This window comes from Dromaius novaehollandiae, chromosome 3, assembly GCF_036370855.1.
Source record: "Dromaius novaehollandiae isolate bDroNov1 chromosome 3, bDroNov1.hap1, whole genome shotgun sequence".
Taxonomy (NCBI): Eukaryota; Metazoa; Chordata; class Aves; order Casuariiformes; family Dromaiidae; genus Dromaius; species Dromaius novaehollandiae.
Genome location: NC_088100.1, coordinates 81,215,462 through 81,238,479, shown reverse-complemented (window position 1 = coordinate 81,238,479; position 23,018 = coordinate 81,215,462). Strand labels below are relative to the sequence as shown.

Sequence of the window (23,018 nt, the reverse complement as noted above, 5' to 3'; positions counted from 1 at the left end):
GAGCGAGCGCATGCGCAGTCGGAGCGGGGCGGTGGCGGTGCGTCATTTGTGGCTCATTGCGCATGCGTGAGGGCCGGAGCTTCTGTGGTGTCTCCGTGCGCGCGGCTGCCGAGCGGTTACGGGCCTGCGGCGGCGGCGCTGTTGCTGTTCAGGATGGAGGAGGATGGCGACTTCGTACTGGCGCTGCAGCTCCAGGAGCTGTGGGAGGCGGAGGACAAGGAGGCGGTGGCGGCCGCCGCTGGCGCTGTTGTTGCGTGCCCTGAGGCCTCGCTGGACTCCTCGGTGCTTCGGCCGCTGTCGGTGGTGGACGAGGCCTGGGAGCTGTTGGACCCCAGCCCCGACGTGCACGGCCTCTTCGTGCAGTTCAATGAGGCGCTCTTCTGGGGACGCCTGACGGCTGTGGAGGTGTCGTGGAGCCCGCGTATGACCCTGTACGGTAACGGCTGGGGGAGGCGGCCGTTGTAGGGATGGGGCTGCTTCGTGTGCCGGTTGGTTTTGAGGGGAGCCCAGGGCCCTCGGCCGCGTCCGTGTGAGTGTCCCCTGCCCCTCCTCCTCTTCCTCCTCGCTGGCATTGATGGAAAACGGCCACCTACGAGGGAGCCGAAGTACGCGGGGGTCGGCCAGAAAAGGGCGCGAACTGGCAGGACCGAAAAGCCGGTCCTTCCTGAGCCACTACGCAGCGATGGCGAGTCGCCTTCACTGGCGTCGAGTTTCCCCCCTGGCAGAGATTTGGGCTGTCATGAATGAGTCGAGATGCTTTTCGTGAACGATCCAGGCAGTTTTTTATTGCTGTGTCAGAGCCTTTGGTGAAGGTTGTGACTCATCAAGTAAGCAATGACTCATCTAATAGTGCGGCCTTAGATTTTGGGAGAAAGGAGGAAAATCGGCCTGTCGCTTGTCACTATATGCTGTTGCTAACTGTGTCTTAGTAGAAAAGACTTACCAGTTCCACAGCTTAAGTTCCCGTATTTGAATTTCTTCACATAGGTTGTACCTGTGCTCAGGATGTGGATCTGTCACAGTTAGTATCTATTTTGTCCTTCATTTGTAAACTTTGGCAGCCATAAATGGCTTCCTCAGTGCGCACACAAAATTTTTATAATGGAATAAATAAATTGGTCTTAAATTCTGTATTTTAAAACTTACATAAACATACTTCTATTACTGTTATTTTTGTTGCTATTCTGAATTTCTTTTGATAGTTTTACAGCATGGTAGAAAGGCAAATGTGAAGTGGTAATAGCATATTAACAAGGCTTAGAGTAGACTTAGGGAAATACATAATAAATCTGAGATGCCAGAAAAAAAAAAGTTGCAGTTCTGCAGCAGATCAGCTGATAGGGTTGCAGGATGTTGGAGTCCTTCCCCCTCTTGTCCTTTGCTGATTGCAGTGCTCTTTGGACATTTGGAAATATTTGGATATACTGCGCTCACAGAAAACTAATCCAACAACAGCAACAAAAAGAAATGTTTTCTGTTGTGTTACTGTGCTGAAGTGACTGTATAAAGGTCCAGTAAGAATCAAAACGTGCGGGAGAGCATTCAGCTGAGGGTTGAACTGCAGCAATCAGCAGCTAGGTCAGAGTTGTTTCACAGCAGCCTCTGTTTTATGTTTTTCATGCCATCTGGAGTCTTAATGAAAATGTTAATTTGCCTCCTGTACAAATGAGCTTGGAACATTGTATTCTGATTTTCAGGATTGTTAGCTTTGAATTAAGTGATTGTAAGAGATCTAATAAATTGCAGCTGAGCTTCTGGTAGCTCAAACAGCTTATTCTGAAGAATTTGCTTGTTCTTTTTTCTTGGTTAATGAGTTTGAGTTCTTCAAGTAGCTTCTAAAAGTCTTTCTTATTGTCAGTTATCTAGCATGTGTTGGAAGAGGCCAGCATTCTAACTCCAATTTTCAATTTTCTTCACATACTACAAAACAAGTAACTTTTACATTTTGTTTCTGCATCTCTTTCAGCTGTGCAGGAGTGTGTAGCTATGAAGGAAAAGGTGGGATGTGTTCCATTCGCCTAAGTGAGCCACTCCTGAAGTTGAGACCAAGGAAGGATCTTGTTGAGGTATTTGAGGGTTGTTCATGAATATGTACATAAAATGTATTAACCTTTCCCCATCGTCACTCCCCCCCCCCCCACACACACACACACACCCACATTCTACCTTTCATGACGATATTCTTATGAGCAGTGACTCACAGATTGTAAAATAGCGGTGGCTTTATCACTATGTTTCTCTTGCTTATGTGGGCAACATTACAGTATCCTCAGTTGTATGTTTCTAAATGGACAACTCTGGAGTGCGAGTGTACAGTCACTTATTTATTTTACTCACTTTATAAAGGGGAGAAAGTTTTTAGCTCCTAAGCTATCCCACAATATGAAAACCACAAATGCACCCTGAAAGTACAACCAGAAAATGGCTGTAGCTGCACCTTTTAGGTTAAAAGGTCATTAAGAGAAAATAAGGATGTAGGATATGACTGTGAACATAACTTTGCATTGCTTTTCATGCCCCTGCCAGGTCTGCTTATATGAGTTGCTTCAACACTTGGATTTGCTTACTGAATGGAAGCGCTGTAGAGTTTCTGCATTCTTCTCAAAAATCTCTCTTTTGTTTAGTGGTGGGGAGGGGGTGATCTTTTTGAAGATCTGACTTGAGTTTGGGATTATTTCTACTTCTTGGTGAATTATATATTAAAATAACATTCTTTAGCATGTTTAGGTTGTACGGAAATAGTTGATTTGATTTGGCAGGTAGAATAAGTATTATGTTTCTGTGACCAAGATTTAACAAGTGAATGCATGAGAATAAGATTAATACTAAGATGAATGTAAAGTAGCATAGATTAAAAAATGCAGATTAATTTAGAAATTATATGCAGTGCTTTTCAGTAAATTGCTAATGATTAGCCTTGTTTCAGACACTGTTACATGAAATGATCCATGCCCTGCTGTTTGTTACTAATAATGACAAAGATCGTGAATCTCATGGGCCGGAGTTCCGCAAACATATGCGTCGCATTAATCGCTTGACAGGAGCCAACGTCACAGTAAGCATAATCCACTTCATGTTATGTAATGCAACTTTTTTCCTGTTTTGGTACCATGCGTTTGAATATTTCAAATGTAGTGTGATTAATACACTTGTATTTCTTAGTAGACACTCCACAGTTGGCACCAATACATATTTGCATCAAACTGCTTGCCAGTTCAGTAGTTATTTTGTTGGCGATGGTGGAGGGAACATGTTGAGGAAGATGTGGAGGGTTGTTAAAATCATATAATTCTCAAATATACCCTCTGAAAGTATTTTCCTTTCAAGTTTGTTTTAAACTTGAAGTAATTTAATGAGTTCAGAGGAGAGAATTTCAGAATAATCTATTTTACTTAAGATTTGTCTCAGTAGGGGCTGATGGATGGATGGATGAACATGGTATTTAAAATTCATGTCTCTGACAAGATCACTTGAGATGATGAAGTGAGAATTTATTTTGTTACGCTGTTTTACTGCTCTTTCAGTTTGGTTTCTAAAATCCTTTTATTGTATACAGCACGTTCTAAACAGCACGTAATGTAAAAATCATGAAGGTTATGTATCTTGGAGATTAAAATGTAAAACCAGGATGTGGAGAGAGGGAGAAGCTGTTTCTCACAGTAGTGCTAGAAAAAAAAATTGTCAGAGAGGGATAAATTTTGGAACAATGCAAGTGCTTCTCAAATCACAGACCATTTGTCAGTATTCAGGTTTACTAGTATAATAAATTCTATTTATTTTGTGAGGAAGACAACACTTTGAGAAGGGCTTTTTGAAGTGTGTCAGTCCATAAGCAGACAATTTTTTTTTTCCTTTTTGGCATGCAGGAGGAATTTAGGTTTGACCTCTGTATTACAAAGGAACGGAGCGCTCTTGTGTTTTTAAAAAATGCAGCACTAGTGATTAATCTCAAGACTTACAAAATCCAGAAATTTTCTGAATTACTGGCTTTTTTTTTTTTAACCTAGATTTATCATAATTTTCATGATGAGGTGGATTTGTATCGCCAGCATTGGTGGCGATGCAATGGCCCCTGTCAAAACAGAAAACCTTATTTTGGATATGTGAAACGTTCAATGAATAGACCACCCTCTGCACGAGACTTTTGGTGGGTTGAGCATCAAGAGACATGTGGAGGTACGTTCACGAAAGTGAAGGAACCAGAAAACTTTTCCAAGAAAGCCAAAGAGAAAACCCAGCCAGCAAAACTTTCAAATTCCAAATCAAGTAACAAAGGTATTTGACTTAGTTCTTACCCTTTTTCTTTTCCACACTGTTCTTGTCCAAACACTTCCTTGGAAAAATACAGCTTAACCACTGGATGAGCTTTGTATTAGATGTTACTATAAAATAACAAAGAACAAGACCCCTTTTATTTGTTTTTCTGGGCTCCTTTTTAGCTTAATTGTTTGCAAAGGGTTTATTTTGCTATGTTGTTTTCAAACAGCAGATTTTTCAGATAAAGCACAAAATACTGAGCCCATGGTTTGTGTATGAAAAAGGTACTAACTTTTCATATTTTCCAGGCAGGATACACATGGGTGATGCACAAAATGTGATCCCTTTCAGTGGAAAGGGGTATCTGCTTGGAGGAGGAGACAGTGGATTCTCAGAGAAAAGCATAAGTTCCAGCAGCAGTGTTAAAAACAGTGAAACATCCAGTTCACAGCATCGTTCAGTAGGAAGCACAATACCAATCCCTAAAAATGAGATAAAATTTGAAAAATCACCCCGTAATGGCATCTTCTTTCCACTTTATACTGATGATGCCAGAGAGAAAACTAACTTTGCTTCCAAGTGTGAGTTTCCTAAGCTCTCTGTTGCCAGCACAAAAGCTTACAAGAATGTTAATGGATCACCTGTTAAAATTGCTCGTGTTACAGAAGAAAAATCAAACCAAGGCCCTACAAAAGGGAAGAGGGTTTTGCCATACCATAACAGGACACCTAAACAAACTTGTTTTGAGCAAACTACAACAGCTCAGGGTGGGTCCAATAAAAAAAGAAGCTTGGAATGTACTAGTATGCTGCAGCAGTGGCCAAAAATGGAAGACAAAACTGCCTTTGAAAACTACTTTATAAAAAGAGAGAGCACTGATGGCACTTTAAGAGTAAATACAACTGTGAAAACCGAAGCTGAATCTATAGCATCCTCTGCAAGTTCCAGCCCTGCTGTAAGGCAGGATAAAAAAGTCAGTTGTCCTGTGTGCCAGACAGAGGTTTTGGAGTCTAAAATAAATGAACACCTGGACTCTTGTCTTGCATAGATAATTCTGGAAAGCAGTCTCAAAAAAATAACCCAGGGCTGAAACTGTTGTTTGAACTACTTCGTTCAGGGTTTGTTCAGTTGCACTGCTTTTCCCATGTGTCTGTCCCAAACTGGAATTTAAATTACTGTCGATATTAAGAACAATAATGGCAATTTAAATTTTGTGAAGTTGGGCATTAAAACTGAGTAGGAATCTAGTTGCTCCTTGTGTTCCGAAGAGCCTAGTGCTCATGTTTCACTAGGTGGATGTTTGCGCTAACGTTTTCCTGCAGAACCCAGGTATTGCAAGAGAAGGTGAATACTTGCTAAACTGCATATTCACAAGGCAGTTTTAAATTAAGACATTTTTAATCGTGCTAATTTATCTTTGTTCTTTCTTAAAAACCCTGACTGTTTTTTAATGTATTTTTGCCATTCTTAAATGTAACCACCTATAATGGAAGATTTTTTTTTTCTATTTACTTCAATGTAATTAAATAGTGGGTATTTTTAGAATAGCAAATATTTTTACATAAGCCCCAACTACACTCTCAGGTGGTCATCTTCACCCATGACCTTTTCGAAAAGATAGATGTGAGGAAAACATATATTAGAGATTCTCTCTGAAAGATGGGAAAGGCATAGACATCAAAAAATAGCAAAATGTCCATTTAAGTTTAATAGATGGATAGGAGCATGAAAAGAAAATCCAGAAAGGAAATGAAAATTCTGAAAAATCAAGCACAAGATACTTGGGTGGACAAGGAGAAGGCTCTATGCTTACAGGCTCAATTTAAAAAGGAAAAAAAAGTAAATCATTTTGAGCTCGTTTTCAAAAGGATTTAAAAGTTTGGAGTGGTCAAATGGAAACTAATGAATTTCAGTCTTCTCTATGTCCTTTGGTCAATTAATCAGCATCTAGCTAGGTTCTCTGTCCTCTTTTTCTGATATTTTGTACAAATTCTGCCTGCGTTGAAAGTTCAGTAGTTTTCAGGATAAAAGTATTACATACATGAGTAACTGATCTCCATGGGCAGACACTGGTAAGTAAAAGTTCTGAAGAATATTGGTAGCAAAACTGGGAATGACTGTTCTGGCTCTGTCATAAAAATCTTCATTATTTTTCAGTTTCCAGTTTAAATTTTCAGTGTTTTACAACCTGAAATGGCATTAGATTGACCTCAGCTGACAATTTTTGTTTTGCTGCTTCCATACACCAGCCAAATCAGTGTTAAATACTAAAATTGTTGTGCTGTAAAATATTACAAATGCTGAGCAGCCATGTATTCTATATAAACTTATGAAATATTTAGTTTTCTTGCTGCACTGAAAGTATTTAACTGGCTAAGCAGAAAACTTGATTGTTTCTTTACTTGTAAAATTGGTTATAAATACTTTTGATAAAAGGAATATCATATAAAACAGTATAATCTTTTTGTTGTTGTTGCAATGTTAAATGGCTATATTAGCCATGAGTGCACATATTTTTGCCTTTGTATAAAGAGTTATCTGCAGTGCACTTTTGAGATTGGAAATAAACTGGGTGCAATGGAATTTGACAAATGATACTTAACTTTGTACTTCAGATCTTAAAAAACCTAAGAATGCCTTAGATGTTACTTTTTTAAATATGATGTATTTTTCTAAATACTGACACTAAAGATGTTTAATGTGAATTGGAATGTTATTGCATATTCTAAATAAATTGATGATGAATTTTAAATTCTCATTAAGCCTGTTTTTTACGTGCCAGTTGTGGCCGTTTTGTGCCACTCATCAGTGGGCTTATTTGTATATCCAACGGCAGTCTGTTTTAATAGATCCCTTCTGTAGCAACATTTTCCCCTCTTAAACTTCCCATTTAAAAAGCAGTCATTGGTAAATAAAGACTGTATTGACCTCTGTCTTTTCCATCTTATGTTTAGTACCATTTCACTTATGTTGGACTTCTGAGGAAAATAGTGGTTTTACAAATCCTGATTTTAAAACTTGATTTGACATGTTAATTTTCCATACTTTCCTCTTAAAACTGGAGTATTTATCAGTTTCTAGTGAAACCTGACATTTGGAAGGACAGTACTACTCAAAAGTACCTGTACTATTACATCTTGAGTGGTTTGCCTTGCTATTCTTATCAGCTGCAATAGGAAAGACGTAAACAGGGAAACTGATGATAGTAAAGGAGAAAGGAGGATTATTGTATGTCAAATGCATTTTCATATTCAAAGGGTAATTTTTCTAATTTTAAGTGTTTATATTACATCAGTTAAAAAGCAAATGTGGGAGCTGATCTGCAGAATTCAGTGATCAGTATAGCCTATCAAGGGGAAAAAAAAGCCCCTAAGCTATAGGAAAGTCCTGTCTCAAATGTACTTTGTATCTGCCCTAAAAATAGATATTTTTTCAAAAAAAAAAACTGAGCAAATCTGGACCAGCTGTGGAAAAACATCTCACCTGCCCATGTAAGCTTTTAAAATAAAGTACTGTAATACCAAGTTCTCTCATGCATAAAGATGCAGGTAACTGAAAGAGCTGGTGGGTAGGCTGTATAATTCTTACATACTTCAGGGTGTTATCAGGTTATGGCCTCTTTGTGGTATGTTGCTGTGAATGCTGTTTCTGAATGTAATGTCCTTCCCACTGTTACAACAATGAGTACCAAGTATGCTTTTAAAATATGCTATTAGATTTGGGTCAAAGATGAAAAGCTTTACTTTTTGTATTAGATTTTTCTTTGTCCTGAGTGAACTTGGATGCTGCCTACTAACACAAGCTAGTAAAGTAGCAAATCTTGACCACCTTGTGCTTCACTGTACTGCAAAATAAGTTGGCTGAGTGGAAATTTGAGAAACAATTGCATGTGCTTGACATTTGAAACAAATTAAGCATGAAAGAGCTCAAATGTATGCATACTTTCTGCCAACAAACAGTTCTGCGAACTGAAGGCAAAAGCAATCTCACTCTGCGCTGGAGTACTGGAATTACTCAGAACAATTCAAATAACTTTATTTCTAGAGGTTAAATGTTTCTAAATAAGAATTACTTAACTATTTCATTATTATTAAAGAGGATGCTCTAAAGCTCCATTAAAATTGTTCATCAGGCAAGAAATCCTAAAGATTAAATATTTTTCCTTTTTATGAAAATACTTTCTAGGAAGTTTTTGTAATACTTGATGAGTCTTGATGAAGGAATGGAAATAGAATTTTTCTCCAGTGTAATAAAAATGGGATAATCTTGCAAGAAGATACATAACAGAAATGCCATGTTTAAAAGTGAGAATGCATCATTCTCCTGTAACTTTACCTTCTCTCAACCTGTATTTTATCCAGTTGGGGTATCTAGATCATATGGAGAGTGTATTTTGGCAATGGGTTCAACCCCTAATTCTGCGAGCAGGCTGATGAGCAGGCTCTTTATGTCTAGGCGGCGTACACTTCTTGGCCAGGGCTGGTACTGCTGGTTGAACAGCATAAAAATCAGTTACTCAGGCCTCCTGCCTAGATAAGTTTTCAAGAGAACAACTAAATGTGCTTACGCTGCCATGGTACCTGCTGCTCTACCAGTGTTAGTAATAAGGGATACCGGGTAACTGTTTTGCAAAACTGAATGCTAGAGGGGGTTTAGTGATAACTGAATAGCTAGTGAATAATTCCAGAAATGCTGAGCCAGCTATTTGAACTTCAGGCTTTTCTTCCTGCAACAGCAAAGATGCAATTTCTTGCAAAGATTTTCTTTGTGCATTCTTCTGAAGCCATGGGGGTCTGTTGCGTTTTCCATACATACAGAGCAACCTTGTACATGCTCAATGCAAAATAACTTACATTGCATCAGAAGATAACAGTAAGAAAGAGCAAGTGGTGAGTTTCTGAGATAAACTGAGGTAGATGTTCTAAGTAGGCTGGAGCAATTCAAAGTGAAGACAGGAGCCCACAGACTACTCTTGCTGCAGAATTTCAACAAATTTATCACCACAGCTTCATCTCTCTGCTGGGCTGGAAATGGTCATCGCTGAAGCAGGTATCCATGCATCAGCTATCCCACACCACAGTCAATCTGAATGGCTAATGGTTGGACTAGATGACCTCCTGAAGTCACCCTATGATCATGTGATTGTTGTTGCCTGACACACTAATACCAGAAGTGAAATAGTTGCTGCTAAATCACCTGTTTTTTGCATGCTAGCAAGCATTCTTGATTTTTTCACTAGAATACTTCTGTTTTTACTTGCATCTGGGTTATTATAGCTGCTTTGACATCTCTATGCTTAAATAAACAATTTTGCATATAAGAACTTAAAGACTGTAAAAACTTGCATTTCTTTGTATGTATGTATATATACATATATATTTTTTATTTTATATATATATATATATATAAAAACAAGAGGATGCGTAGATGCAATGTACTTAGGAGGTAGTCGTGCTGTGCTGGGCTTGGGGATTCTGCAGTATGCCAGCAGATGGAACTCCTTACACTTATGAATTACATTTTGTCCGCTTCCAACCTGTATAGGAAAGCAGCAGCCAGAATGAGTGGGTTCTTACTTCACCTATAGTTGCAATCCAGGCTGAAGACTTACCAGCAGGAAGACAGACTAGACCACAAACAACTTAAAGGAGGAATGGGGGGGGGGGGGGGGTGATGCAGCCAGATTGAGAAGTGAAGTTTACAATTAGCGGGGTTTTCTGTGACTGTTTCTTTCCACTACTGCAAGCGCAACTTGACAGATGAAACAGTAACTCCTTTTTCTAGTTTGGAGTTCAGTGAACAATCCAAAAGGCATCTTTTTGTGGTATACACAGCCAATAAATACTGCCTCCAGTGCTCTGAAAAACACGGCAGTTCACATCAATTTGGCATTAACCAAGCTCCACAGGAGAAGGACATAGTTAAAAGGAGCTAGAGGTGTCTATACAAAACTTTTCACCCTGTTCTTTGTCTAGGCCTGAGAACTAGAGGAGTGATAGGTCAAGGAAATGGTACCATATTGTAGGTGTGAAAGCTTAAAAAAAAAAAAAAAGAAAGAAAAGAAAAAGAAAAGGTGAAGGCTGTGGCCTTAATCCCCTGTTTCCCTTTTAGGTGCTGCCAGGCCAGGCTGCTTTAAGCCGAGATTAAGTTTCTAAGAAGGTGCAGCAGCTTGGTCTGAAAATCTCACCCTGTCTCTGGCCCAACTGTCCGCTATCATCCATCATCTTTTTTTCTTTTTTTTTCTTTCTTTTTTTTTTTTTTTTTCCCCTAGTAAGTCTTAGACCTATCATTTCATAAATTCAGAGAAGGAGCAAAAAAATAACAAGCCAAATATTTGGCTCCCTCTTTGCCTAATTTAGAAGCAGTAAATACTGTTTTTTCATGGCATCAATTTCTGGACTATAATTTGTGTATTCACTACAAGTACCATGTCTTAGGAGATCTGTCAGTAGTCACACAGAAAATCTGGGGTAAAATGAGGACTAGAGGTCAGTGAAATCCCAGTACAGTATCTTAACTATAGGAATATGCTTTAGTTTGGGTTTAATCTAGAAGCTTGATTCAGCAATTTTCAAATTCTACGTGCAGGGGAGCAATAGAGAAAGGAGATAGTGTTGTTGGGGTACCAATAGGAAGAACATCCGTATGGCCTCCCTGCTCTTATTCCACTACCTCCCTACTGCTCTTCTCCCCGTCTGTCTTTGCCTTTCCGCTGATTACCCCTGGTCCGTTCGCAGGAGCATCCCAGTAATTACCTATCTGCATCCCACAGGGAGCCATTTAGTGGGCACACGCCTACCATTTTGTCAGCAGTTTTTGAGTCGCCAGGAGCTTGTGGGTAGTGCTCCGAGAGGGACACAAGGCAAAAGAAGTGCTAAAAATTACCTGCTAATAAGGTGCCTAAATATATTCTTTGGTACAAAACAGTGGAAGTCTTCACTGCAGACAGCACCGCTGGCTAGCATGTACCCATGTTATGTGGCACACTGCAGGCACACAAATCCTGCTCACAGGCGATCAGTGTATGGGCTAAACAGCTTGAAATAAGAAGACAGCTGACAGTAACAGCAGCCCAAGTTGAGGCTCTTTATACTGCCCCCTGAATAGCTCCAGCTATACCTACAAAAGCTCCTGAAGCTGCTGTCTGTTGAATATTTCACCAGGTCAACTATGTTCCTATGAAAGCAGGAACAAATTTAAAGCAGTCTAAAGTAACAACAAAAAAACTTTTTCAAACACGAAGACCCATGACTCATCCCGAAAGCCTAGGAAGAAACTGTTTTCTGCGTCACAACCAAGCTCCCCCGCAGAACCCAGCCCAACCGCCACAGTGCTGACGGGGTGGCAGCTGCCCAGCTCTGCTGAGCCCACGAGGAGGTCAGGCTACCTTGTACTCAGGCCCCGGGGCCTTGCCCCACAAGCGCAGTATTTGCAGATCCTCCTCAGCCAGAAGCAACATCCTCTCCCTGCTCTGGAAGAGGCCTGCAGGCCACGGCGAGCATCAGTCCAGTTTTCTGCGGTGACCTGTGCTAGGCTTACTGCACACTGCATGCAAACATGAGGTTTGCAGGCACCTCTCAACCCTAACGAGTGAGGCTTTAAAAGCTGTTTGGTGCCACTTCCACCCTGCCCCCCTCTTCCCTCAGCCCAGCCAGCGCATGGCGTGACATATCCTGCCTGCAGCACCGACACGTGGCGCGGGGAAGCATTAGCCATTTTGTTCAGCTCAAGTGCACTACTTCTCAGAAGAGATAAATATTGCTGCTGGAGCAGTTTATACCGACTCACGAAGCCCTCTGTGCTGAGTGCAGTGTGCTGAGTTTCACTGCTCTGGCCTGGCTAACATGTAACTCAGCACACACCTGATACTTTACAGGCATTACTCTTAAGGCTCTTAGCGGCAGTGCTATTTATAGTGCATTGCAATCTTACACTAGCTGCTTTTTAACCAACAGCGAGACAAACCCTCTTGTGCGGAAGGACCACAGTTTGGCACAGGCTGCTACAGATAACACAGCAACAGAGGGGTATAATACAAAGTCTGGGCTGTTCATTACAAGTTGGAAGGGAAGAGTGCACCTAAGGACATAAGCACCAGGGGCTTCAGTGGTGAGAGCAACTTTAATAGGTTGCATCCTCAAGCCTCCTGCCCTGCCACTCTTCTGTCCTGATGAGGGTGGGAGGCGCGCACCCACTGCCGGCAGGGACTCATCCAGCCCTTTGGTATGGGAGAGCAATTGGCAGTTGTGAGTAGGTAATTTTATTTTCGAACCTCCTGTCCTCTGCAGGATATACCTCCAAGAATTATTTGGGTTACGCCTTAGATTTGTGATTAACAGCACCTGTACAGGAAACGCCATTTAAATATAGGAAAAATTGCAGGGAGGGTGGTTGAACACGGCAGTGGGTTACCCAGGAAGGTTGTAGAGTTTCCATCCTTGGAGATATTCAAAACCCAACTGGAGACAGCCCTGAGCAACCTGCTCTAGCTGACCCTGCTTTAAGCAGGGAGGTTGGACCAGATGATCTCCAGCAGTCCCTTCCCACCTCTGCCATTCTGTGGTTCTGCTTAACAACCCCATGAGCACTTCAATACAGAGTGAAACTATACTTAAAGGCAGTGATGGTCAACCTGTTTGACTTTGCACTGAAACAGCCTAGGAGCACTCTCACCATCTCTAATCATCAGGTTTTTTCCAACTGTGAGTTTCTTCCTCCGTTCTGTGAGGTTTTGCACAGGCAGCTCTCGTCACCCCCACCACCCAGACCACATCCAGGAGGGCCGGCTCTGGCATCACAAACTGGGACTTCAGGTAGGAGCACAGCACGGGCCACCACTGGAATAGCTGAAACAAACACAGACAAAATGAAGCTCTACTCTGTCGTGCTCACAGGTAATTAGGTCACTGCTTCTTCCCGTCTGCCAGGAAAGCCTGGAAAGCCATTTCTTAATTGCTGGTGCCTCACTGAGCTATGTGGGGAGAGCCAGGATTATCAGAACTACAGCATTAAAGCTCAGCCATAATTAACTTTGAACATAACTGTAAGAGACTTAGAAGGTAGGAAAAGCATCTGATGACACAGGAAATGTGTTTAAGGCACTGTGAAGCCCCAAAAGACCAGTCACACTCTGTGGCAACAATTTCTAGGCAATTTGAGTTGAGAGACCAGCCACCCAAAAGGTTTGACTGGCAACATTTGGGGCTGGCACTTGGCTCTTGAAATGCAGTTTTGTTGATGCAGATACCCATCCTAATTGATAAGCAATGCTGTGACTTTGGAGCTCTTTGCAAGGTGTTATGGAGACCAGCATCCTCCCACAGAAACCAGGAGATCTGAGGCTGGAATTGCCTTAATCCAGCCTTCCTCTTACCCCTTTTTCACGCTCTACAAATAATAACTTGCCTCAGACTCTCCTGTAGCAGAGCTCTCCCACACCATATGTGATGCTCCTAACCATTAGCAGTGTAGGTACTGAGCTTGTCACAGTGGTGGTGTCAGCCTGTGCCAGCCCCCCAGTGCAGATACCCAGGGAAATGCTGGCTTGAACTTCAGGAAGAGGAGGGAGATCACAGGCCTCTCTGTGGTGGGCATACATCCTCGACACCAGATAGTTATACAACAGGTGGATCCCAGCCCTGGTTGTAGTCTGTGTGTGGCCGCGGACACCTGCTTTTATACTGAAGTGATGCTGTTTTCAGGAGATTTACAAACAGATGTCTCACTTGTGAATTCTACACCAGGTTCCAGTCTCCTTGTGTTTGTCCCCTTCCTTTCTTCAGTGGAAAGGCTACCTAAACTTCACATGAAATTGCTCCTGGATTGCACCAGCATGGGTCCTGGCATGGTTAGATCTATGAAACTGAGTATCAGCTGAACAGCTTGCCACAAACTGCAGGGGTTCAGCAGATGTGTAATGACATCTTGCCAGAAGAGGAACATCTTCAGCAATTCAAGATTAATATGTTTGCTTTCTTGAGACAGGCAACAATATCGAGCCTTTGCCAAACAGCAGCCACGTGAGGCGCGTATAGCAGCAGCATCCAGAGGCTGCACTGCTGGTGTTGACTCCCCTCCAGGTACTCCAGCAGCAATGCATCATTTTTCCCTACCTTCATACAAGGGCTCAGGAACCACTTAAATTTTATTCACCTGCATTTGCAAAACTCACATAACCAGAGTGGCAGCTCCAGGACAGTGAAAACCGGGAAACGCAAGCTCGCTCTTGGGCAGAGAGGACATCCAGCAGCCCCGTAGGGCCAGAGCCACCACTGGCCCCAGTGGTATGGGTGGATGTGTTGCACTGTTGGAGGGGATCAGCGGTGGCCCAAGACCTTCCTCCCCAGCTCAGGAGGCCACAGGCCCAGGGCAGCATGCTCAGCTCAGCTCGCTGCCTCCACCATCAGGGACCACACAAGGAGAGCTGTGCCGGCAGCAGGGATGCCAGGACCACCTGGAAGGGCGGCCACCTATGACATCAGGCTACCAGCGCCTGGAGAGAGTAAAGAATATTCATTTTCTCTCGGAATAAAAATGCCAAACCTTTTCCTCAGCCAAGTATTTCATAATTTAGCTTCCGATCCAACATCTGAAGGGTGTAGTGCAAAAGCCTGCTGACAGGCTGATGGACAACATAGGCTGATGGGACGATTCTTCAGGAGTGAACACGGCCTGGAAACCACAGCCCTTCTTACATGAACAGAGGGATGCACAAGTGCTCAATTAGCAAGGGGGCAGAAAAGCCTTCTAAGCATGTGCAACATCAGAAATAGCAACCCAACATGCTGAAGGTCTATGAAATTGAGCTGTCGCTCTCTGTGCAATCTTGCCTGAGGAAACCAGAACAGGTTTTCAAATCTACCATTAGCACTGGAAGTGCTAACTAACCACTTCCCACCTTTCCTTGCTCCTTCATCTCTGCCCCCAGTGGATAGTTACACGTGACATTGATATAGCAAAATAAAGCTGCCTTCTAAGTATCTGAAGAGCAGCTTACACTGTCACAATAATAGGCAACAAAAAGTCTCCCAACCAAAATATGCGTCCCTGGATTGCTAGAAGTTAATAAAAACCTTTTCTTGGGTAGCACAAAATTTTCCATCTAAAATGGATAGAATAACTCATTCCTTTAACGCATCTAGGATATTAAAAACACACTTTTTTCTTCTTTTACCTCAAGGATTTATTTTTCCCAGACTAGAACAGCAGGGGGACCCAGTTACTTGCTCTTGCTTCAGTCTCTTCCTTTCCAAGCAGGTTTCGTAAGTATTTCTGCATTCTTGCTACGTGCACTATAGATAACAGCTAATGTGGGCAAGTTTGCTGAGTCATAAGTAAAAATGATCACGCAAAAAAACCCCTGTACACTATGTATTTTCCTGGATTTGTACAAACCTGTTTTTTACTGTAAAATACATTGCCACAACTTCAGGTATGACATTACTAGTGAAGGAATCTTCACTGTGCAAGGTTGTTTCCTACTTGTGCTGTTTTAATTAATCCTTAAAAAAAATATTCTGCTAGTACAGCTGAAAAAAATTTTCAGTTGCCTACTTCCCTTTAAAGAGTTCTACATATAACAAAAAAAAAAAAAAAAAAAAAAAAAAGGACAAAAGAGAGTTAACTTACTCTAGACTTTTTCCTTGTTCATTAAGAACGTGACTGTGCAGAACAGCAGAACATGTGCCCAATATGATACTGCTTATTATATGTTGTAGTCAGGGAAGGAGAAGTGAAGAAAAGAAAAACAAAAAAAGCCCATGTGACAGCTCAAACTTTGTTCTTTGCTATGGGAACACCATCTTTGCTAACAGGAACACTGTCAACTTGACTCTAATCTCAGAAAACAGGTTCAGGTATTACATATGCCCCTGATTCCCTTCACCTAACATTTGTGGTTTCCACAGCCACATTTTCCTTCTGCAAATATTTTCTCCTTGATGTGTAATGGTCCTGCCAAATGACAATTATTCTGAATTATCTTTCAGTTTTGGTAACTTAAGGTACTGCACTCACTTTTCAGGTTTGGTGGTGGTGGTTGCTTTCTTATGGGTTGTTTTCTTGACAGTTCACTCGCATCTTCACTATATGAAAAAACTTCTCAGGACTACAACAAAAATTGATCAGGCTCCAGAATTCTAGTTTCCTTATCTGCTTTGCTATAATGCAAACTTTATTAATAGCTTTTTAAAGCTTGCTTACATACACTAATGTAAGCAAGAGACATTCACAGCCTAAGTGTCTTGCCCTACACTTATTCAGTTCTTTTTTTGTTTGGTCCCTTGTTTGACCCTGACTCTCTTTAGGCACTGAAATACCAGCTCACAACCCAATGCAATATTCAGGTATTTGCCTTTCCACTTGTGAGTAAAGAATCAAATCTCTGCATTTTAACTATTTTGCATTCATCTTTAATGTAAAAGCCAAGAGAGGCTGAACTACACCAGCTCTTGAAATGAATGCAGGAAGGAACTGGTTCAGCCCTAATAAACCACAGTGAAACAGAGACAGGCCCAAAAGGAACGCTGGACCCACATGCTGGGATTTCAGACCCCAAATTCATTTACAACTACTTTTGACAGGAAGGAAGGGTTTCTGATTTGGGCACAGCTCTGAGGCAGTGACTCAGCCATATACGATACTGGCAAGTCTTTAGCCCACCTGTGAATTTTATATCCCTTACCACTCAGATGCGAGACATGCCCTGTAGACTTTCAGCTACATGAAGATGTTGGTACTGGGCTTATAGGATAAATGAGTTGGTCACCTTTTCCAGCATTAACAACTATGTTGTATACAAGGTAGTTATAGAAGAACCCATGTACTATTACAAACAACAGTAGTAATAAAATTAATCCTGAACTACACACTTAATAAGAGGAAAAGAATCTCCAAAGCCCACCTTATATCTGGAAGACAGACAAAAAAAAACAATTGCTAGTTCACACAAAAAATTATGAAGCTTTCATCTTCAGCGACAAAATACACTATTTTGCAACACACTTCCACAAAGGGAAGGTTGATGGGACACATGAACAGCTGTCTGTCCAGGCACATTCTCTTTCCTGAGGCAAACATACAGCATATTCTTTCTCCTCACATTTCATGTTCCTCCCCACAGGGAGACATACATAACACACATTTTTGCTTGATAGGTAAAGCACATGTGTGGGGTGAGTATGAGGAGTATGGAACCTTAGTCTCATGCCTGTTCTCCTTCTGTTCTCCTTTACCATTTCTATTCAATTCCCTCCTTCCTCCCTATCCTGCTAAGGGCTCATGTCTATCCCCCACCAGTTGGTGATATGCATCTCATTGCTCCCTCCACTTTTAGAGCCAACCCTTAGTACCCGGCTTTTTTTGGCTGGAGCTAGGGGCCTTTTTGCTTATTTGAGGAAAGGGATAAACATGCTGTATACTCACTCATCCTCAAGGCTATGGGGAATGGCTTGCTAGAAATAAGCAGCAGCAAAAGTCAGCAGAGCAAGAATTCTCTGGAATTTGTTTTGGCTGCTGGATGGAGGAGCTCGAACCTGCTTCTATCAGCTGCTTGTCACTCCCACCATATGGGGCCAGACAGCTTGGATGCAGTAGATGCTTCAGAGCAAACACAGCTCCTACAGTGGTTTAATAGCACAAACAGGCTTCAGCACATTTGCAGCAATCACCCACATTCAGGGTTTACTTTACACCCACAAAAAGAGCTAAATGCGTAAAGTGCCACAAATTCCTTCGAAGCATTTGCTGCAAAATAGTCGTGAGTTCCCACTATGTATTTGCAAGTGCATGCAGCTATCTGCACGCCTATAGGCAAGGTATACGTGCTAGACTTCTGGGTTTGGGCGATTGAGTTTGCTACTGTCATTTCGCAACCTTGCCTTGTGCAAAGCACTCGGGCAGGCACAAAAGTGGTATTTTCCAATCTGATTATGCTTACAGTGTGACTTACAGATGTGGTCTTTCACTCCCAACGTTAAATTGATGTTTCACACAAGGTATTTGTCTCCAGTACTTAGGGTTGTCAGCTAGCTTCCTGCCAGATTTTCAAGTGTTTTTCTTTCGAAAAACACGCAAAAGAGACTTCACCTTTTCCTGCTGCAGTGTTTGACTTCACTGTGCAAACCGATCCCCCTGCACATCACGCTCTACTCTGAAAATTAAAAATCATGTCTCCACAGGATGGTTCCCAGTGCTAGAAGGTTTATTCCTTGTTCGGAAGATGCGGAAGAGCATATTTTGAGGGAACATGCAAGTAGTTACGCAGCACTGCAGTATGGAAAAGCCCCAAAGCACTTCGGGACCAGATCAGTGCTGCTGCACTTCGACTCAAGCCCAACATGCTGACAACAACGATCACCTCAGAAACAGAACTGAGCTCCGCAGGTATCTGAGTGTCGGAAAAGGCGCATAAGGCTGGCAGCCTCCTCCAGAGATGCAGGTAACTGCTGCTGACCCAGCACGAGGAACACAGCACCCCTAGAGGGCTTTCCAAGAGCTACAGCCAAGGCAGAAGCCCGGCAGCAAGACACCTTGCTTCCCGCGCACCACTTCCGAAAGTTTAGGGAAGTCGTGTGGCACCTTGTACAGGTTGGCATCTGGCATCTCTAGACCCTACCATTCTTCTGCCACCTTCCAAGGGCTCATAATGAATCAGGAGTCATGCAAAACTGAAGGGCTCCTACTAAACCTTACTAAATCTTACACTTACAGGAGTCCGAGAACTTTGTTTTGCACCTCGCGTACCTATCAAAAAAGTGATGGAAACCAAAAGCTGCCTCTGTGTGGGTCCCCACTCTCCAGCCAGTCTAAACTCGGTGCCATTTTTAAGGGAGAGAAGCATCACAAAAAATGATCACCACACTCAGATAATTATAAACAATTTGCAAAGAAACAGACACTTCTCCAGAGCAGAAAGAGGTCTGGTTTAAAATAATCCAAAAAAAAAAAAAAAAAAAAAAAAAAAAAAAAATCCACATACCCCTTTATCAGATTAGAAATTAGTTACTAAGGAGAAGTTTAAAGAGTTACACAGATTACAAATAACCACATTGTTTTCAAGAACCTTTATACATAGTCTTTTTAATTAGATTAGCTTTACAAGCAACTTGAGAGCTCTTTCATAATGAACACTGCTTTTCAAATTACACAACTTTATAGGCAACCTGTAAATGAATCCTGAATTTTTTTGCCTGCTATAGATAAAGGTCTCATATTTTACAGCTGGCTAACATCATGAATAAAAATAGCATTATGAAGCTGTATCTTTAACCAGGACTAGACACATACAGATCATAAGACAGTTTAAAAAATAGTTTTAAAACAAGGACCTGCTTGGTGATGCTTAAAACTGAATACTCAACCGACATGAAATGAACAGTTTCTAAAGGATAACATTGAAGAAACGGCTGACCTGATTTGTTGACCCTATTGTAATGAATTAAATGGAGTGAAAAATTAAGCACTTTTTAAACCTGTCTGGCAAGCACAAACCTACACCATGATTAGAATTTGATACGTTGTGTAACTGCAGGAGTTTGAATGACAGAGGGACTGAAATGAAATTTAAAGGCTTATGCTGTACATTTCTAAAACAAAACCAACCAAACCTCCGTTAAAGTAGTATTAAAGAAGATGAAGAAGAAGTGGTGGCTTTTTTTTTTTTGTTTGTTTGGGTTTTTTTTTTTCCTCGCTTGTTTCGTTGGTAGCCTAAATACACTGCAGACCAGACAGTAATGAAGATTTGCACTCCTTGGCCAGGTTGGCAGAGGCACTTACAGTAAGGTATCCTGTCTGATTTTCCAGGAAGAAAAGAGGAAAGAGGAAGAGAACTGTGCAGGGCAAGAACTTATCAAAAAAGGAAAAGTGAAATCAAAATAAACCTGGAATTTCTGTTGGTTCTCCTAAAAGATATACCAATACTGAATTTTTCCCCCTTCTGTCAGTTTGCTACTAAACAATTAGCTTTTTCATGTTTTACATGAACAATAGTAATCTTTTTAATAAAAAATTACTGAGCTTTCCATAGAAAAGGTCTCTAATTGAATACAAACTATACAGATGCTAAAATTGTCACAAGTTGTAATATATACAGAAATATTTCTGTACACTCACATTGTTTTGGCTAAATAAGGAAATAAGGGACAGATAGAAAACTGCAGCGAGTAAGCTGATCAACCCCCAAACTCCTGTAGATGTGAATGCTGTATTTTATAGGGTTTGTTTTCGTTTTCTCAAGCTTTTAAAGCTCAGGAAAAAAAAGAAAAAAGTGTCCAAAACATCCATTTCTTAAAAATAAGAACAATAAACTTTCTGCACATCTCACATTTATTCTGTGATGTCCCCTCTCCTTCAAAAAATGAAAACAATGTAAAACAATGTAAAGATTTGCTTACTAAATATATATCTCAGTATTGATCAAAGGGCAGTGCCTCTCTGGGGAAATCCTTCAGCACAGTGAAAATCTAAAGATGTACTGCACATGGAGCCTGCAGTGATGCACTTCAGCTTCAGCGTGCTGACCATTTCCTTGATACTATATAATAGATCAAGGTGTCAATTTACAGACTGGATGGGACATCAACATTTGAAAAAAAAGAAAAAAAAAGTATTTTAGATATTTTGTTAACTTATATACAAAGGAAAGGGGGATGGCAGGTATTCTTTAGAAAAGGGAGAAAGCTCAAAATTTTCTGTCAAGTACATAAGGAGGTTCTGGGTACCTCTAATAGCCTAGGAAAGCCCTTGTATATTCTTGCAACTCGATGGTATTTACCAGGTCCCCAAAGCCAATAACAGCAACCGATAGTGTCAAGTTCACTTAGTGCCAGTCACTTAAAAAAAAAAAAAAACAACAAAAAAACCCAAAAAACAACAAAAACCAAAAACAAGGGAGAGACAGAAACCTCCCCTCCATGGATTCAACATACAAAACCACAAACTGAATGTTACTAATAGCAAGATACTGATTTGCTTCTGTTAATAAGGTTCAAGAGGACAGTCAAAAAAACAATACAGCAGCAATCTTTAGAAGTTAAGATTAGTGTGAGATATGAATATAAAACAATCAGGTTTTCAGCTGGTAATTAAAGTGCTCCTTTTCTGACTTAAGGTGTAAAGAAAATTAAAGTGATTATCAGTTACTGGCAACCCTTATATTAAATTAGGTCTTTCATGGCAAAGGAGGACAGTATGAACAGTTTTACAAAAATAGATCAATGTTATTTTGGAGAATACTGTAATTTTTTTCCTTTTTTTTTTTCCTTTTTCATTTTTTTAAACACTCAATTTTGATAAACTGTACCTGGTCATACAAAAATTACCCAAAATTCAAACTTTTACCATATAAAAAAAGGGAGAGATGAATTGGATTGAGCTGGATGACAGGTCTGGCAAAATATAAGGATGGACAAATTCTATGTAGGGCACTTATTTCATGTCCAGATGCATATGCTGTTTCTTACTGATTGCTTATTTTCTTCACATAAGCAGTCACAGGCCTGGAGTCACAATCACATAGTACAATGCTTCAGCAGTCAAAAAAATCTTCTATTTGATGCAACATTGAAACACTGTTTGCTTCTTTATTAAAATGTTGGTTTGCTGTCGATTTTCCTTTATCTTGTTATTCACATTCAAAAGTTAATAGATAGCATCAAGATTTATCAGGGAGAATAGCAAGGGGAGTTGCTAAATCAAAGGCTTATAAAACGTCTTTCCCAATGTCAGAAGGTTTATTTAGTTCAACCCTCACACCTTTTTCACCTGCAGAAATATGAAAAGGAAATTGGTATTATTTTTCAGCATTTATCAAAGTATACTTTACAGAACTTCTACACCATTTTCAAGATTAGTTTAAAAAAAGTATTTTTCAAAGTTGGCCAGTACATATGATCTATCAAAATAGATTTGTGTATACTTCAACACAGCTGCTGTATCCCGGACTAAAGTTAATAAGCCACAGGTACTCATCACCTCTGAAAACAGACATTTCTTTAGCTTCCCAAATTTAAAACTGGATACTTGATATCATATGTACAAAGGTAAACTCTGAAAATACCCACATGAGAATCTTAGGATTTGGTCTCTCGTTCTGGATCAGAATATCCAGAGTTTCAAGGTATTTATCTTTGTAAAGAGACTGTGAAAGATTTCTAAAACACAAAATCCCATCTGACTTGCTGCTAAAAATCACCTCTTCTGTCCTTTTTTCTAGTAAGTGACCTGAATAATTTAAGACCCCGCCCCCCCAAAAAAAGTTTGACTATCAAAACATTAACAGACACAATATCCCATATTCAACAAAAATGCACACAGATTATGCATGGCTTTAATTAGACTGACACTAGGCCAAAATTAATAGTTTTATACTTTTGAATATCAGTTGAAAATAAAGTGTCTTGCACAACTCTTGCTACAGAGTAAAGAATGTAATTTTAATTGCAAATAAAACTGGAATCACAACAGTAGGAATATCAGAATTTAAACAGCCCCTTCACCCCACCCTTTCTTTCCTCCCTCAAGCGAATCATTTGCAGCGAAATATTGAACCCATTTACTACTCTTTGAACAGAGCAACTGACTGGAGAGCCAGGCAGGAGCAAAGACGAAGAGAATCTGAAGCTACAGATTATGTGCCTGCTTACTTTCAAAGAACAGTATTATTAAGAGGGAAAACAGCTGTGCACAACAGACTATGTCAGGGGTTGTTTTTTTAATTTTAAGTCCCTGCAGTTTTATGGGGGGACATTGCAGAGGGGGCGCAG

General features: G+C 40.7%; 2 protein-coding genes and 1 long non-coding RNA gene across 4 annotated transcripts in view; 1 reads left to right on the top strand and 2 right to left on the bottom strand.

The window, feature by feature from the left end:
• Window positions 1–22: 22 nt before the first annotated feature.
• SPRTN (SprT-like N-terminal domain) lies at window positions 23–7,009 on the top strand. The gene is made up of 5 exons (XM_026117294.2): window positions 23–431; window positions 1,967–2,066; window positions 2,927–3,055; window positions 4,008–4,275; window positions 4,566–7,009. The coding sequence occupies exons 1-5, from the start codon at window positions 154–156 to the stop codon at window positions 5,303–5,305; spliced, it is 1,515 nt and encodes a 504-aa protein (XP_025973079.1). The 5' UTR covers window positions 23–153; the 3' UTR covers window positions 5,306–7,009.
• Window positions 3,667–13,462, bottom strand: LOC135327894 (uncharacterized). The gene is made up of 2 exons (XR_010388454.1): window positions 12,931–13,462; window positions 3,667–4,382 (listed from the first exon to the last, which is right to left on the bottom strand). It is a non-coding gene; the product is annotated as an uncharacterized LOC135327894 (long non-coding RNA).
• Window positions 13,463–19,304: 5,842 nt separating this feature from the next.
• The window catches only part of EGLN1 (egl-9 family hypoxia inducible factor 1), a 37,730-nt gene continuing 34,016 nt past the window's right edge, over window positions 19,305–23,018 (bottom strand). For both annotated transcript variants that reach the window (XM_026117235.2, XM_064509257.1), the window contains one exon: window positions 19,305–22,017. In XM_026117235.2, the coding sequence (XP_025973020.2) occupies window positions 21,956–22,017 (62 nt within the window). In that variant the 3' untranslated portion in view covers window positions 19,305–21,955. The remainder of the gene's footprint in view (window positions 22,018–23,018) is intronic.

Coding starts and splice junctions, on each gene's coding strand:
- SPRTN (XM_026117294.2), top strand. CDS start 154: ATGGAGGAGGATGGCGACTTCGTACTGGCGCTGCAGCTCCAGGAGCTG. Junction 2,067..2,926: donor CAAGGAAGGATCTTGTTGAG/GTATTTGAGGGT, acceptor GCCTTGTTTCAG/ACACTGTTACATGAAATGAT. Junction 3,056..4,007: donor TGACAGGAGCCAACGTCACA/GTAAGCATAATC, acceptor TTTTTAACCTAG/ATTTATCATAATTTTCATGA.